The 15,454-nt window shown below is 43.3% G+C and overlaps 3 protein-coding genes across 3 annotated transcripts in view; 1 reads left to right on the top strand and 2 right to left on the bottom strand.

The window, feature by feature from the left end:
• The first annotated feature begins 641 nt into the window (after nucleotides 1-641).
• Nucleotides 642-5,082, top strand: selenol (selenoprotein L). The gene is made up of 9 exons (XM_061091325.1): nucleotides 642-840; nucleotides 1,703-1,781; nucleotides 2,316-2,369; nucleotides 2,540-2,585; nucleotides 2,685-2,812; nucleotides 2,997-3,105; nucleotides 3,205-3,327; nucleotides 3,835-3,972; nucleotides 4,512-5,082. The coding sequence occupies exons 1-9, from the start codon at nucleotides 747-749 to the stop codon at nucleotides 4,683-4,685; spliced, it is 945 nt and encodes a 314-aa protein (XP_060947308.1). The 5' UTR covers nucleotides 642-746; the 3' UTR covers nucleotides 4,686-5,082.
• A 121-nt stretch (nucleotides 5,083-5,203) lies between these two features.
• On the bottom strand, nucleotides 5,204-8,612 carry clec11a (C-type lectin domain containing 11A). Its single transcript, XM_061091324.1, has 5 exons — nucleotides 8,465-8,612; nucleotides 7,313-7,427; nucleotides 7,070-7,177; nucleotides 6,877-6,960; nucleotides 5,204-5,936 (listed from the first exon to the last, which is right to left on the bottom strand). The coding sequence occupies exons 1-5, from the start codon at nucleotides 8,552-8,554 to the stop codon at nucleotides 5,524-5,526; spliced, it is 810 nt and encodes a 269-aa protein (XP_060947307.1). The 5' UTR covers nucleotides 8,555-8,612; the 3' UTR covers nucleotides 5,204-5,523.
• A 3,297-nt stretch (nucleotides 8,613-11,909) lies between these two features.
• Nucleotides 11,910-15,454, bottom strand: part of c18h1orf198 (chromosome 18 C1orf198 homolog) — a 6,002-nt gene continuing 2,457 nt past the window's right edge. The window contains exons 5-6 of the mRNA XM_061091194.1: nucleotides 15,030-15,395; nucleotides 11,910-13,651 (exon numbers count right to left, since the gene is read on the bottom strand). Coding sequence (XP_060947177.1) covers nucleotides 13,595-13,651; nucleotides 15,030-15,395 — 423 coding nt within the window. The 3' untranslated portion in view covers nucleotides 11,910-13,594. The remainder of the gene's footprint in view (nucleotides 13,652-15,029; nucleotides 15,396-15,454) is intronic.

The following is a 15,454-nucleotide window of genomic DNA, read 5'->3' as shown; positions in this document are numbered from 1 at the left end:
TCAGACTGGTTCTGTATGGTAGTTTTAGACAGGAACCAAAGCACAGGAACAAATCATTTACGTACATTTCCATTGGTTTATTTGGACAGACAATAAGTAAAGAAGAGTTGCTGACCTGAAACAAGAGGGACAGTCAGAGAGTTTAGAGACACAGAAATAAGCAACAAAATCCTCAATTGAAAATCAATAATTTGGTAATTCATAGAAAAATGTATCACTTTTAACTTTCATAATTAATTAGTAAAGAAATAACGATCGGCTGCAACTGTTATTCTTCTTTTCCTCTGTTTAAAATGGATGAAAATACAAGCAATTCATTCAATATTAGTGTTGTGTGCTTCCACACAAATTAATATTTACTCTTATTAAATTGTAATATCACCCTTAAAATATAGTTAGTAACAATTGAAACTCAACTAGAAGATACAAAATAAGAATGGAAAGGTAAAAACAGGTTTCAGGTCATACACATTTCAGGTCATGGAGTCTTAGACAGGTATGCAAAGAGTGACTCTTCAACTATCAAACAGGTTTCATCCAGACTTAATATGTCACATTTTAACTGTGTGTTTTGTCTGTTTAATTCATTGAACAAAAATCTGCTGACGCGCATGCGCCTCACACACACGTGTCCTCTGGTACTGTGAACGCGCCTCAGACTCGTGACCGTCAGCCTGGTAGCAGCTATAGTTTGTTATAAATAAGAGCAGCAGCAGTTTCATGCTTTATTTCCAGGTTATGAAAACATGGCTGCGGATGTGGACACGGTCGCAAGTGCCCTCGAACTCTTGGTGAATTTAGGTCAAGTTCTTCTGCAGGAAGCTCAGCATGACGCAGCAGGTAGGAACCAAAGAGAAAAGCTGCACCCCCCGAATTAAAGAGGAGTTTAAATTGATGACGAATCTACTGTTAACCCTGTTGTACGATCGATGTTCTTTTTCCCAATAACCATAAACAACTTTAAAATGTGTGAAAACTGAATGGAGCCTGGGACTAGATTTTCATTTTCAGGGAGTTCCTGTCAAATCTATAAAAAATATGCCTGGCTGCTTCTCTGCGTGTGTTTTTACTCTATCAAAGTAAAATAATGTACTTGTAGTTACAGCCCTTGTTACATAACTTAAGTATTAATGTGAAATATTGTTTTATTTTGTATGTGTTCAAAGAAATGAAACAGAAAGGAAAACAAACTGTTGCAAACCACGTTACGTGTTCAGAGTGATTTTGTGTTTAATTCTCTATATTACTTTTACTTTATGGATTTCAGTGATATTTTTGGGGATGGAACCCGACAATATTTCATCAGGTTGAACTTCTGAAATATTAAATTGATGCAGAATTGAAGTTTTGATTCAGAATTTTGATTTCATCTTGTACCCAACAACTGTAGAAGAACTGAATGTTCGGAATTACAAAATGAGCCTGGAGCCCAACACTCAGTTTGTGGTAATTTAGGCCAAAAGTTAAACTTAGTGGCAGTTGCTCAACTCGTCCGTTTCTCCAGGCGACGCTTTGAAGTCCACACATTCTTCTTCTGAGCGTTTCCCAACCGGGTCACAGGAGAAGCCTTTTGTTCCTCGTAGCATCGGATCAACGTGATGAAATGTTGAAGTTTAATCCCAGTCACACACGTCTTTCCCACCTCGGAGACGTCTCACTAATCAGCTTTGTCCTCAATGTTTATCCCTTTGTCCTCACACAGCCTCACTGGAGACGTTTGTCCCCAGAAAGATCAGCACGTTGTTCGGCCTGATCACCGCTGGATTGGACTTCTACAGAAGGTGAGGACAAACGTAAATGACTTGGTGTAGTGTAAAATAGCAAAGTGTGGTTGAAACCTCTTTGATAGTTGAAGAGTAACTTTTTGCAGACCTGTCTAAGACTCCAGGACCTGAAATGTCCTTTCCATGACTTATTGACTGTCCAAGGAACCCAATAGAAATGTATGTAAATCATTTGTTCTTGTCCTTCGGTTCCTGTCTGGATCTACCATACTGAACCAGTCTGAACTGGCTCAGTTCAGACTGGTTCAGTTCAGATCTCCTATATAAGATCTGTGCATGTGACTGTTCCTCATCTTCACTCTGAGATCCTTGTGGTTTCTCTGTGTTGATCCTTTTTCTGCAGAAAGCCCCTTATTAAATACACGGAGATAACTTTGTTGTTTCCAGCCTCTTGTATCTCCAGATTTCCATCACAACTGCAACATGCAACTTCACCACTAGATGTCCCTACACTCTACACACTGAACCTTTAAGTGTCACATATTTCCAAATGGTTTTTTGAGTTGAAGTTTTGTTGTTTTTGTTGATCAGCCTCGGAGTGAAGACGAGGAGTGAAGCCGAGGCCGTTTGGCAGAAGTTTTATCAGTAAGTATATTATCATGCATTTTTATCATAGATAATCAGAATGTATATGTTATTGTGAGCTTCTTGCCAAGGTGCAGATACTGTGCTTGTTTACCTTCTTGCTGGTTATCAGTGGAAATGACTCCACCGTGTGTTGACGCCTCTTCATCACACTGTCTGTGTTTTTGCAGCCATGCAGAAGTGAGGGAGAAGGTGGAGGAGCTGCTGCAGCTGGAGGTCTGAATGTCTGATGGTCGTTTATTAACTTCACTGTTTACTACACAGACTGATGTGAATGAAGACTTATTATCTCTTGTTTGTGTTGATGGTGTGCAGAGAGAGTGGGACTCCTTCCTGCAGGGCGTGGACAGAGATCTGCACACCACCGACCGGCAGCTCTCAGGAGTGAAGACCCCCGACAGGCTGAGTCCCGACGTCACGCTCACTGACGCCCGGAGCGGAAAGTGAGTTCACGCTGCTGGTTCCACTTTGAACAGACTGAACCTGAGCGTCTGGTGGAGGAACAAACCAGATCAGACCTTCAGCCTTTCATTGGGTTCCATTAATAAATCACAGTTTGGTTGCTCATCAAGTCAAACAGTTGATTGAAACCATCTTTCCGTTTGTCCGGCTTGTGTTTGGTTGAAGGAGCGTCACTCTGGGCGACTTCCTGGGTCAGAAGCTGCTGCTGGTTCTGATCCGACATGTCGGGTGACTGCCGTGACGAGACCACGTGGCTGAGCTGGAGGCCCGACAGGTCGGTTCACTCTCAGACCACCAGTCCAGTCTGGTTCTAACCCTAACCCAACACGTTATCACCATTGTATCCTCTGGTTTTGCTCTGGTTCCCCTGCAGGCGGACCTGGAGGCTCGCTCACTACGGGTTCTCGTGGTTTCCTTCGGCGGCTCGGAGGGAGCTCAGCTGTGGCTCCAACAGACCGGATGTCACTTTGACATGATGCTGGATCCAGAGAGAGAGGTCAGCGGGTGTTTCTTCTTCCTCCTCCACTCTATGAAACGTGTCATTTTAAAGAAACTATTCGATTTATATCTATATTCAATGCTGATGGGGCGCTGCGATATATGGAAACTAAAGGTTGGACCGTAGACTGTTTATAAAGATGGACGACATGACTGCAGTAAAGTCCCTGCCTCCTCCATATTACTGGATGGGACATGGACCAAACTAAAAAGCCAAAATGCACTTTTTTTGAATTTGATCCAATGGGTCATGACCTTGATGCCGTGGCTCCTCCCATCGCTCCTGTGCAGACTCACTCTCTGGAAAGTGGAGACTCGTCGTCCATCTTTATAAACAGTCCGTGACCAGACGAGCGAGCAGCTGTTTGACGATGTGTCATAAAAGTCTTTGCATGCTCCAAAGCTGTTATTCGGAACAAGTCCGTCTCTAGATCTCTGAGCAGATGGAAACCACGGCAACGAACCAACAGGTGGAGACAGAGACGAGTTTCCTCATTGGTTTCAGATCTACCGGAGCTTCGGCCTCGGCTCGTCCTACGCCAAGGTGATGAAGTTCGGCTACCTGCTGGCGGTGTCAGAGTACAGAGCCGTGGACATGGACGCCCCGGACATCCCCCCCCGCCTGCTGGAGGACCTCTACCAGGTCAGAGACTGTCTGACGACCAAAGTATCAAATATCAATAAGAATAAGAACATTGATTAATGTCCTTTAATAGTAGGGTCCGAAACCTCAATTCCGTGACCATTCTCTGGCAAATATGTTTTGACGACTGATTTGACATCTATACAACATTTATAAAAAATTTCGCCCCCATGTCCCTCGCAAAAATGTCGGCATTTTTCGCTAGAGGGCCGAATCCAAAATGGCAGCCGGCACTATCTTGTAAAGGTTACTTTTTTACCAGAGCACCTAGAATAATGTATGAATACACTTTTTGTGGCATATTGACCATAAGGATTGTGATTCTGACATCATTTTTTACATTTCGACATCATCTTGACCCCGAAATCCAAGATGGCCACCATCTGGTAGAGTGAAAACGTAATTTTTGATACACCGATTAACTTTTTAACCAGAGCACCTAGAATAATGTACGAGGACACTTTTTGTGGTGAATAGACCATAAAGATTGTGATTCTGACATCATCTTGACTCCAAATATTTAATATTAACCCTTTCAGATGGGAGGAGACTTTCTCCTGGATGAAGCAGGACACGTGATTCTGTCTCACCCGTCCAAGAACCCCATGGACCGGCCGGCGGTGGCGGACGTCCTGCAGGCGGCGGCGGCGGACGGTGGCGAGTGCTCGTCCGTCTCTGCGTTGGAACATCAGACCGTGGCCTTAAAGCTGTGAGACACGCGTGAGAACGTGTGACATCACAGAGCCGGGAAGGGGGGGGGGACACGTCACTGACACCACAGAGCGAGAGCAGCTCTTCGTCTCACGTGAATGACGTCACGTCTCGCTCTCATGACGCCATGAAGAGGCGTGGCCGATGAAAACAGCCGTGAGACCGAGACGTCTGATCTCCTCTGAGGTGTCGGAGCTGTGAACGGGTTTAGATTCAGTAGAACGACTCGATTGCAATTGAACATTGTCCCTGATTTTATATCTAGATTTTATTTTGATAGTTATAAACAATTCTGAAGAAGCAAATCTATGTTTTTTCCTTTTAACTAATCAGAAAATGAATCTGTAAAACACATCAACCTGTAGAAAAATGTATTAAACATTTACATTCCGACGATTATCTACATTGCAGCCCTCTGATTTTATGAATTGTAGGAAGCACAGTAACGAGTCATTTCTTCGGGGGGGGGGGGGGGGTGTGAAGCTCTAGAAACATCTATTTTCATCAGTTTTCCAGCACAGTCACTTCCTGTGTCAGCGTTTATTCAAACACCGTCACAGATCCACAGTCACTCAGCAGCTCGGCCTCACTCCCGTTAAATTAGATCCACACGGGTCTGAACCTCCCAGGGGTCACTTTGTGCTTTTCATGTTTTCTCTTCTCGGTAATTTTGCGAACAAATATTTAGAATCCTGTGCTTGAAGTGGCTGCAGGTTCCCGACTGACTGACGCACATTCACGTCACCGCAGCTGCACCAACAACACAACATTTACATTAGTAACACTATCTCCCAAAGTCTCATTCTGACGTCAAGCAGCAGCACGAGCACAGGGTTCACTCTACAGAGCCACCCTGTCGTCGAACTCACACACGTAGTTCATGGTCCGGTCACAGTAGTGGTCCCACCAGTCGCCGTCGTCCGACGACATGGCCACGCAGTTCTCCCGCCGGCCGCCGTCCGGCTGGCTGGACAGGAAGTGCCTGCGCCACTGGAAGTACGAGACCCGCGTGCCGTCGTCGAACAGGTACAGGCCGTCGGATCGCAGGTCGTTGATGCCGAGCCACACGGGCCAGTTGCCCGGGTGGAAGAAAGACTTCACGTAGTCGGCCAGCGCCTCCTGCTCCTTGCGGTCGCGCGGCATCGCCATGCGCCCGCCGCGCTCCAGACACTTTCTGGACGCGCCTGCGTAATCCACGTAGCTGTTGTACACCAGGTAACATTTGTATCCCATCCGGCGTCCCTTCTGACAAGCTGAGAGGCACAGGAACACAAGTCGGACGCTTTATTACATGTTTATAAGACGACACAAGAATATTTGACTGATGAATGAGGTCAGATCTTCTCTCCCTCTCTAGTTCTGTCTGTATCTACGAACGACTTGGTTAGCTCGCTGCTACGGAGTTTAGAGAATAGCCATGAAACCAAAACATCGTGCTGAAAGACACTACAACCCTCTGCAGGCCGAGGTGAACTGCGTTAGTGATGTTTAGAAGAATTCATTCAATGACAGTCAGTTATATATCCCACAGTTTGTATACAAATATTTATCAGTGCAGCTCTAAGTTTTGAGTTTCAGCTCCGGACAACCGAGCAGATTTTAAGTTTCTGTTCTGAATTGTCTGGAAACTTTATCTAGAAACTTTCCTCCGAGCTCCGGCAGCCGTGAGAATCTGGAGGATCTGCAGATCGGAACGTCTGAGACATGTCGTGTTTCCTCATGTCAGACATGAGTCACATCATAACATCACCGTCAGACTGATGAGACCCAGATTTCCTCCTGAACTTCACTTGTTCTCACGTCACCATCGTGTTTAATACTGAACTACCTCAACTCTTCCATGTTTGTGACTGTTTTCCTCCACGTTGTGTTTCTCATGGACGAGTGAGCGAGTGAGAGACAACGGCTAAACGAGTTATTTATGTTGAATAATGTCCCGAGAGGAACATTTACATTTGCTCAGCTTTTATATTTCAAGGTATCTTGTTTGATTTTAACTTTTTTGTGATAAACTTCACATATCGACGATCTCAGGTTTCCTTCTGTGCAGTTTTGAACATTTCTATTATCGTTCTGTGTATAAAATACAACCAAAATCTACCTTAAATAACAAATATTGCCAGAAATGGGTTTTCAATCATTTGTAATTTGTATATTTGTATTTGCATGAGGAGAAAGAAGGAGATCAACTACCTTCCAGTCGTCCGACCTCCTTGCGGTTGTCCTTGCTGTGCTGACGAACCTCCCGGATGTCGTCCTCCAGCTCCCCCACTTTAGCTGCCATGGCAACGATGAGGAACAACAGAAACAAGGAGACTTTATAACATGATTATGAATCCTAAATATAAATAATGGTCTATTTGGTGATTCGCTATGAGCGTCTCACCGTCCATCCTGGACAGACGGTCCATCAGCTGCGAGACTTTCACGTCCAGCGTGTAGTGGCCCACGTTCAGCTTGTGGATGGCCTGGTCCATACCGGCCAGTCGGGACACTGAGGGATGAGACGGGTTTCATTAGGAACTGGAGACGAGGTTTATTTATTATAAAGCTTCTGTGGAGTCTGATAGAAATCTCCGCTTGTCATGCTCGATACCAACGTGATCTGAAGATGTGTGAAAGGACGTACGGATGTAGTTGTATGAGTTTTCAAAGTCTGACATTTGACTCGTTGGTTCTGGTTCAGGCTCTGGAATAATGTCGGGGTTATCTCCTCTCGCCATCTTCAGGTGTAGCAGAGACGCCTTCACACACACACACACACACACACACACACACACACACACACACACACACACACACACACACACACACACACACACACACACACACGTATTACTTTGTGAAAATCAAACCCAGCTTCATCAGAACTAATCAAAAGTAAGTTTTAGACACTCCAAAAATACTTTCTTAAATATTTATATCATGATCTGAGGTGAATGTCGGGATTTTAACACATTTTAAGTGAAGCTTCTCTTGAGGATATATTCTAAAACATCTGCAGACATCTGGGTCTCTGCTCCAGGATCTTTGGAATGAAAAGGTTGTAAAATGATTAATCTAATCTCAGTTTTTCCCAGATTTGTTTTATATTTGAGTCAAACATCTGTCATCTCCCTGTTTCTCTAAGAAGAAATACAACAGGCTTTTTCCACAGCACAGACGTCTAGACTTGGAACAGGAGCACACCCCCACATGTTCCAGTCATTTCACCATTTACCCAATAAATAAAGTCTTTAAACTTAATGTGTTTTACCATCAACAGTTAAACCTGTTAGATATAAATCCCTTCTAATCATTACTATCATCAATATTAAGTATCTTCATCAATAACACACGTCTTCACCACTGAGTCATTATAATTCTTGACATATCTGGTGTGTGTCCACATCCATGACATCATCACTATACACACAACACAGGCTTCATGGATTCCTGATTTTCTTTTCTACTCCTTTATTCTTTCAGCTTAAATGTTTATTAACTTGATTTAATTTATTATTACTTTAAAGTTGATGTATTTTCCTGAGACAGATTTGTTTTCACGTTTCCCCATTCAGCAAACATTTCTCCACATTCCGTATACAAATAAGTTATTTTATTTCTCAAGTCCTGAGGCCAAATCGTACAAACGTGTAAGTTAGTGACCTCCTCCAGCTCCATGAGTGGGTTCAGTCTTATCCAAACAAACAGGTCTGCTCAGTCCTGGTTTGGAGAATGCAGAGAACACAACATCCACAGTAAAGACAGATGTGAAGTGAAAGAGACGGACGGTCCTGACCTGAGTGGCTGCAGCGTCCAGCGTCCCCGTGGGGACACACACACCCAGGGAGCAGAGACTCAGGAGAGCCAGGGTGGCGGCTGGTCCCATTTTCTGCTTCTTAACAACTCTGCTCTTTCCCTCAGCAGTGAAGACTCCCTCTGCACCTCCTCTCTCTCTCTCTCCCTCCCTCTCTCTCTCTCTTTCTTTCACTCCTCTTTCCCGCCTGCCTCCCTCAGAGATGTGGTCCTCAGAGCAGGAAGCAGCAGGAATCTGAATGGAAATGGGAATGAGGAGCTGGTGTGCACAGTAAAAAACCAGAAACAATATAAAAACAGACTCCTCTGCTCTCGACTCCAAACAACAGGAAAGCTCTTTGTTTCTGCTCCCACCTCCAGTTTCCTCTCTGTGTAAGCACAGGACAGGGGGGGGGGGACATCTCAGGTCTGTGTCCTGTGGGAACCATGTGTCTCCAGACCATCAGCTGTTCAGGGAACAACGTAAAAAAGCAGAACATTTGTGGTCGTTAGGTTTTTATTTGTCTGTGCGTCTCCTTAGAGAAACAGAACTTCATGTTTCAGCCTTTGTCGCCCAAGGGTTTAATTTGCTTCAGAAAGGAACAACTCGTCCTTCAAATTACAAATTTTAGAAATTCATAGATTCATAGAACGTGGTTTGGACCTTTTGGTTTTTTTTAAACATTCTTCGAGAGCATTTACCTCAAGGCTGATTGGCCCAGAATCTCTGGAGTGTACATTTAAAGTTATTATGGCATCAACAAAACTCAACATCTGCTCACTGTATTGAGTTTATCACTGGGTCACAGAAATGTACAGTTTCTGCTGATGTGCAAGCTCAGCAGCTGTTAAAACATAGTCACCATGGTAACGGTGAAATAAATGGAGTCTGTCGATCATCCATAAAACGTCAGAGTCAGAACTGCACTTTTATCAGTTTCTTAATAATACACCAGCAGTTATTTATAGTTAAAAAGCACATTTCTCTGTGGCCACAAGTGAAGTTTTGTTAAACTACATATTTCAGAGATGCATAATGAACCTTTATATTTTATTTAATTTAGTTTAATTTATATTACTCTGGCTTATATTCAGCTCACTACAGTGCAGCCCTGTAGTCACAGTAAACAGAGGTCATAAACACACACACACACACACACACACACACACACACACACACACACACACACACACACACACACACACACACACACACACACACACACACACACACACACACACACACACACACACACACACACACACACTCACACTCAGTCCTTTTATTAATTTGGATAAATATCAGTTCTGCTTGCCAAGCTTTTCTAGTGTAATTAATTAATTCGGTGCAAAGCAAAATAGAGCAATGTGAAACTGTTCCAGGGAAATGATGACGTGAAGAGAGAAAGGCCTTGTGTGTGTCTGTGTCTGTCTGTGTGTGTCTGTGTGTGTCTGTGTGTGTCTGTGTGTGTGTGTTTCTCTGTGGGAGGTATGCCAGTTAAAATGCCACAAGAATTCTGCAGAATTTCCAGGGGAAGCGACTGAGGCTCAGGCATGTGGCGACTGGGAGGAGCTGCTGCTGGGAATGCTGGGAGTGAGCACACTGGGACAGATGTGCTGGAGTCTGCAGGACGAGCAGCGAGCACATTCTCAGCTGCTCCAGAACCGGACCCGGTCCAAACCCGTCACAGCTGCTTCAGACTGCAGCCGGGATCCTAACAAGGGTCTGGAGCAGAGTTGTGACCCTTCAAAACAAAAGTTTGCTTTGAAATTAGATTGAAAACAATCTGTCAAAGCAAGTGAATTCAAAAGTACTTGTTACGTTTCAATACTTTACCCTGTACGTTTCTGTTAATAAAAGTATGTAGTCTGTAGATAAAGGTTTAAAAAATGTACATTTTCTCAGTATTTTAATTTAAATTTTAGATTATTTAATTCATTTTATTTTATACTTCCACATGTGCTCTATGTATATTTCTACTCTCGACCTTGTAATAATTGATATTGCGATCTGTCCATCTACTGTTGTAATGATTGAATTTCCCCAGCAGGGAGATATAAAGCTAATCTTATGTTGATCTTATTTATAAGAAATTAAGCAAAAAAAACAAAATTATAAATTGTACCCTGTACGTTTCTCTGTAAGTAAAATTCTCTAGTCTGTAATTAAAGGTTTACAAAATATACATTTTCTTAGTATTTTAATTTAAATTTTAGATTATTTAATTCTCCATTTTATACTTCCACATATAATATGTGTAACTCGTATAATTCTAGTCTAGACCTGATGTGAAGTGTCTTGAAATAATTTATATTGTGATCCGTCCACCTGCTGTTGTTACAAGTGAATTTCCCCAGAATAATCTTATACTGATTTTATTACTTAGAAATTAAGCAAAAAAACAAAATTATAAAATATAATATGAGTTTGTTGCTTTTTTTTGTCTTTCTTGATTTTCTAATTTGGACCCAACGCTACCAGACACTGTTGTGTTTCCGTTTGATACAGTGCCGTGATTTTCATTCAGCCAAATATTTATTGAAGACGTTTCAGAGAGGGAACACAGAGAAGCCATTCAGGGTCTGGAGGTGCAGGGAGGAGGTGCAGGAGGAGGAGCAGGGAGGAGGTGCAGGAGCACAGAGGGGCCTCAGTTCAGTGTGAGGGAGGATGAACACAAACACACACAACCCTGAACACATGAATAATATATTGTAAAGATGAGCTGTTCATACGATATTTATTACACTGAAGTGTAGTTCACACGTCTTTATTACAACATACAGTAAGTTGTACTAACATGTTTGTGCCTCTAGGGAGCGCTGTGTTGAATGTGACATCACTCAAGTCAGAGTGAGTTATGGAGTTTCATGCTTTAGATTTAATGCTAATGCCATCATGACATCATCTCTACCAGATGTACACACAAACAGACGATAACAAACGACACACAGCGTAAATATCAAGCAGCCTCACAACAACACAATATATAATTAACACTTTATTCCTTAAATGCTTCCTAAAATACTTAATGCAGGGCAGCTGCTCGGCCCCCGGGGGAGACAGAGCTCTGATGTCTACTGGCCAACGAGGTATTTAAGTGAACAGCACAAAGTTTCCTCTAAGCACCGGACGTCCTCCCTCTCTCCCTCCCTCTCTCCCTCCTTCCCTCTCTCCCTCCCTCCTCTCCTGAATGGCATTTTGGATCTGGTAGAAATTACAGATGGAGGAGTTGATGTCATGGAGCCGAGAAATGTCAACAAGAACCAAAACAAGCTGGAGAAAACAATCCTAGAGACAGTTGATCCAACCTGAAACTAAATCTTTGTGTTTTAGCTTCTTACAATTAGTTATCGACCAGTAATCACGTCTTTATTTCACCTTCCATGAGAAAAAAACTTCACAAATTCAACTTGAAAACCTTTTAACAAAAAAGGACAAAGACAAGATGCAAGTTTGACAATTTCGTTTATTAACTTCTCTCGGATCTGTGACTTCAAAATGCATGAGTGCAATATACATGTGTAGCATAAAGATACAATCAGCGGATAAATATAAAATTCATTAAAATAGTACTCTAGTTGTGAAAACTGTCACAAATCACTACAAGCCTGCCGGTCGGCCTAAACACACACGTGTGGGTGCGTGTGATCTTCATACTCGGTTGAGGTCGGGGGTGAAAGCCGGGAGGGGTGAGGTGGTGAGGAAGCGTTGTCAAGGAGATGACTCCACACAGGGCATTTGGAATGGGTTCCCATGGCAACCAGGACACACCATCCCATGTGTTTTCCACGACAAAAGTCCGAGCTTTTCCACGGCTGCTCTTCCCTCCTGGTTCTATTTTTCGCTTAATTCCAAAGAGAGCAGCCGCCTGGTTTCCATCTAATGTGTGAAAATGGAAATTCATTCCACAGTATTTCTGTTACGGGACGGTGAAGATTCAACGAGCTCCTCCATCCCGTCATCCTCTTCCAAGCGTAAACACTATTCCAGGAACTGGGCCGGGACTGCAGCACCGAGCACGACTAAACTCTATAGCTCTAAAAAGGTTTATAGGAATATATATAGATATAAATAAAAGCACATCAGAGAGTAAAGAATCTGCACAACAAAACAGTCTAAAGAGTTTGCACAGACACATCAACGGTTCCATGCCCTTGGTACAAAACTGTTCTCTCTTCCTGGATTAGCGTCTATAAGAAGGCGGCATGGTAACGACATCACTGTGCATCCACATGGCGAGCTTTAAGTTTCCCTTTTCTAAAAGTTATAATTGAAAGATTACAGTACGGCAAAGATGACACACCATTCACTGGGAAGGGAGCAGTAGCAACCGTCACTGGTTATGCTGGTTAGTGATGTTAGGTTCAGGTTTCCTGCTATTTTTTTTAGATCTTTATAATTGTGGCTCGCAAGCCGGACAAGTTAATTAAACCTTGCTCCATATGAAAAGCAGAGAAAAGTTGAATCAGCTGCGTAGAAGCCGTTTGCCACTTCAAACGTCTCGTATAAAACCCAGTTACGAAATTAGACAATTCAATAGAAAACTCTGGTATCTAAACTTTAAAAGTCGGATTGAAACCATCCATTTATTATATTCTTTCCTTTTTCGTTTGAAGCCGGTTCAGCACTTTGGTAAACGATGGTTGTTTCAAACAAGCTAAATAAATAAATGTTGACTAGCAACTTGAAAAGAAACTTCTGCACTTTAGCATTTGGTTTTGTTTTGTTTGGATTTTAAACATCCGGGGAAATGATTTGATCAAAAATCAAACTTTCCCCGAGTGGATCGCAGTGTGAATGCACAGTGACGAGCAGCGTCCAGCTCCTGTGAGCTTCTATCTCTGCTAACTCTACATTCCGTGGACAGAAGGTGTTTCGTGCAGAAGATGCAAACAGAGCGGAGAGAGGGAGCTCTTCTAGTGGGGGGGGGGGGGGGGGGTAAACCCCGGCGCACAGGCAGTGAGATAATGTCTTAACAAGCCACTGGAGATGATTACTAGAACATAATGTGGTGGACTGTAAAGACTGGTGTGGTTTTAAATCTAGATGTGGATGTCTGTAGTCATGGCAACGTGGTCCTTTCTTCAGAGTGACGATGATTCATTCAGAGCGGCGGATGAGCTCGGCCGCGGTTTACCAGTTGTCTAGGAAGTCGAATCCGGTCTTCAGGATGTTGTTGCTTGTGTTGAACTGGGGAGGAGGAAGAAGGAACAGTTCAGAGAGAGAGAGAGAGAGAGACATAGAGAGAGAGACGGAGAGAGGGAGAGAGAGAGAGAGACTAGAGTTAAACAGAGGCTGGAGAAGACAGAGCCTCAGAACCAGTCGATCCCCAGATGTGTTTCACTATTTCTGGGATCGACCAATGAATCCCTCATTTATTTTTGTTATATACAAAAGCTTTTTATCAAGTTTAACTCGTCTCATTGGGATTCTGGGATGTTTTCTCATTTGGTTTGTTTGTGCTCGTGTGAAGCTGTGACTCCAGCTTCTGGTTCTGTTCTGATTCAAATTATCAAATGCACAACAATAACATTAAGCAGTCGCTGGCAATGACATGCTTGAGTCACAGGCTCTCTTCTAGCAATGCTCAAGTAAAAAATAAAATTAAAATAGAAATAGTATAAAATAGAAGAAAATAGAATATCAAAAATTCAAAATAGAAAATAAAATGTATATATCTAAAAAAGATATATATACAGCTTAAGCTCAAGAAAAATAGAGCAACAATAGTTCAATTGTGTGGATAGTGCAGATATGCCAAGGTGCTGGTTTGGAGGAGTTATTGCAGTTCAGAGGAGTTTAAAAGTCTTTCTGTCTCCTCAGTCATTCCCTAGACAATCTCTTTGATGCGGACACCAATTCTCTGATGATAATTATTTTATTTCTGGCTAAAAAAAAATGTATTTTGCTGAGGTGGTCAACTCCCCAGGTCCCTACAGTGGACATGTGGATATCACAGATTTCTGCTTTTTTTCCTATTGAGAAGTTGACTCATGACCTCAATCACAAATCAGTCACGTTTTGGAGGATCTGGGAACCGGTGCGTTCCTTCTTACAGAAACCATAACTCATAATCTTCTTCTGGAAGGGGAGGCCTGACTGCCTTTTTATTTTATACACGCTATTCCCTTGCCTGTCTCCTGTCCTCCTGCTGATTGTGTATGTATGTATGTTTGTGTATACATGGATGTATATGTGTATGTATATATATATATATATATATATATATATATATGTGTAAGGATATATATTTTATTATTATTTACCTTTATTTAACCAGGTTGGTCCCTTTGAGATACAATGACCTCTTTTCCAAGGGAAGCCTGGCCAAGACAGCAGCATACAAAAAATGTATATTGCAGTGCTCATTGTTAGTTTGGGGTGGGACTTTTTGGTTTTGTTTTTCTAATGTTTGTACTCATAAAACGGTATAAAATAAATAAAAAGAGTATTTAAAAAGAAAGTCTTATGTCCTGGGGGATGAAACTGGCTCTGAGCCCGGATGCTGTGTTTATTAACTATTCTTATTTCCCTCTGTAACCTCAACAAAGTCAGTTTAATATCTCACCTGACAGAAGGTGGGGCTGAGGTCCGGGTTGGGCGGAGCTACCACCTCCCGCTGCCTCTCCCTCTCCACCCGGGGGGGGGCGTTGGCGGGCTTGGATATGAGGTTGGAGGAGATCATCTCATCCAGGGTGTTGCTGACGGAGGGCAGCGTGCTCTGGGACCGCTCCCACCCGGCCACGGTGGAGGACACGCTGAGCGGGGGGGCGGGCTTCGACGAGATGGAGATGGACGCCGGCTGGGCGCTGAGCGTGATGGGGGCCGGCGGCTGGGGGGCGGGGGGCCGGGGCGCTTTCTGCTTTGCCGGTTTGGTTGGAGCTGGAGGGGGGGGCTCGGCTGCCTCGGGCTCCTTGGGGGGGGCGGAGGATTCCTGTGGAGACATGGTGACGTTGACTTCTGGCTTTGATGCAACTATTGTAAGATTTAAGT

Source organism: Limanda limanda, chromosome 18, assembly GCF_963576545.1.
Source record: "Limanda limanda chromosome 18, fLimLim1.1, whole genome shotgun sequence".
NCBI lineage: Eukaryota > Metazoa > Chordata > Actinopteri > Pleuronectiformes > Pleuronectidae > Limanda > Limanda limanda.
The sequence above is the reverse complement of the archived record's forward strand: the minus strand, read 5'-3'. Positions and strand labels throughout refer to the sequence as shown.

Bases quoted from the DNA above. Each gene is read 5' to 3' on its own strand.
- clec11a (XM_061091324.1), bottom strand. From the start codon at position 8,554: ATGGGACCAGCCGCCACCCTGGCTCTCCTGAGTCTCTGCTCCCTGGGT. The intron at 7,428-8,464 runs GTCAGGACCGTC...GTGTGTGTGAAG, and splicing joins TGGACGCTGCAGCCACTCAG to GCGTCTCTGCTACACCTGAA. The intron at 6,961-7,069 runs GTGAGACGCTCA...TTGCCATGGCAG, and splicing joins CCGTCTGTCCAGGATGGACG to CTAAAGTGGGGGAGCTGGAG.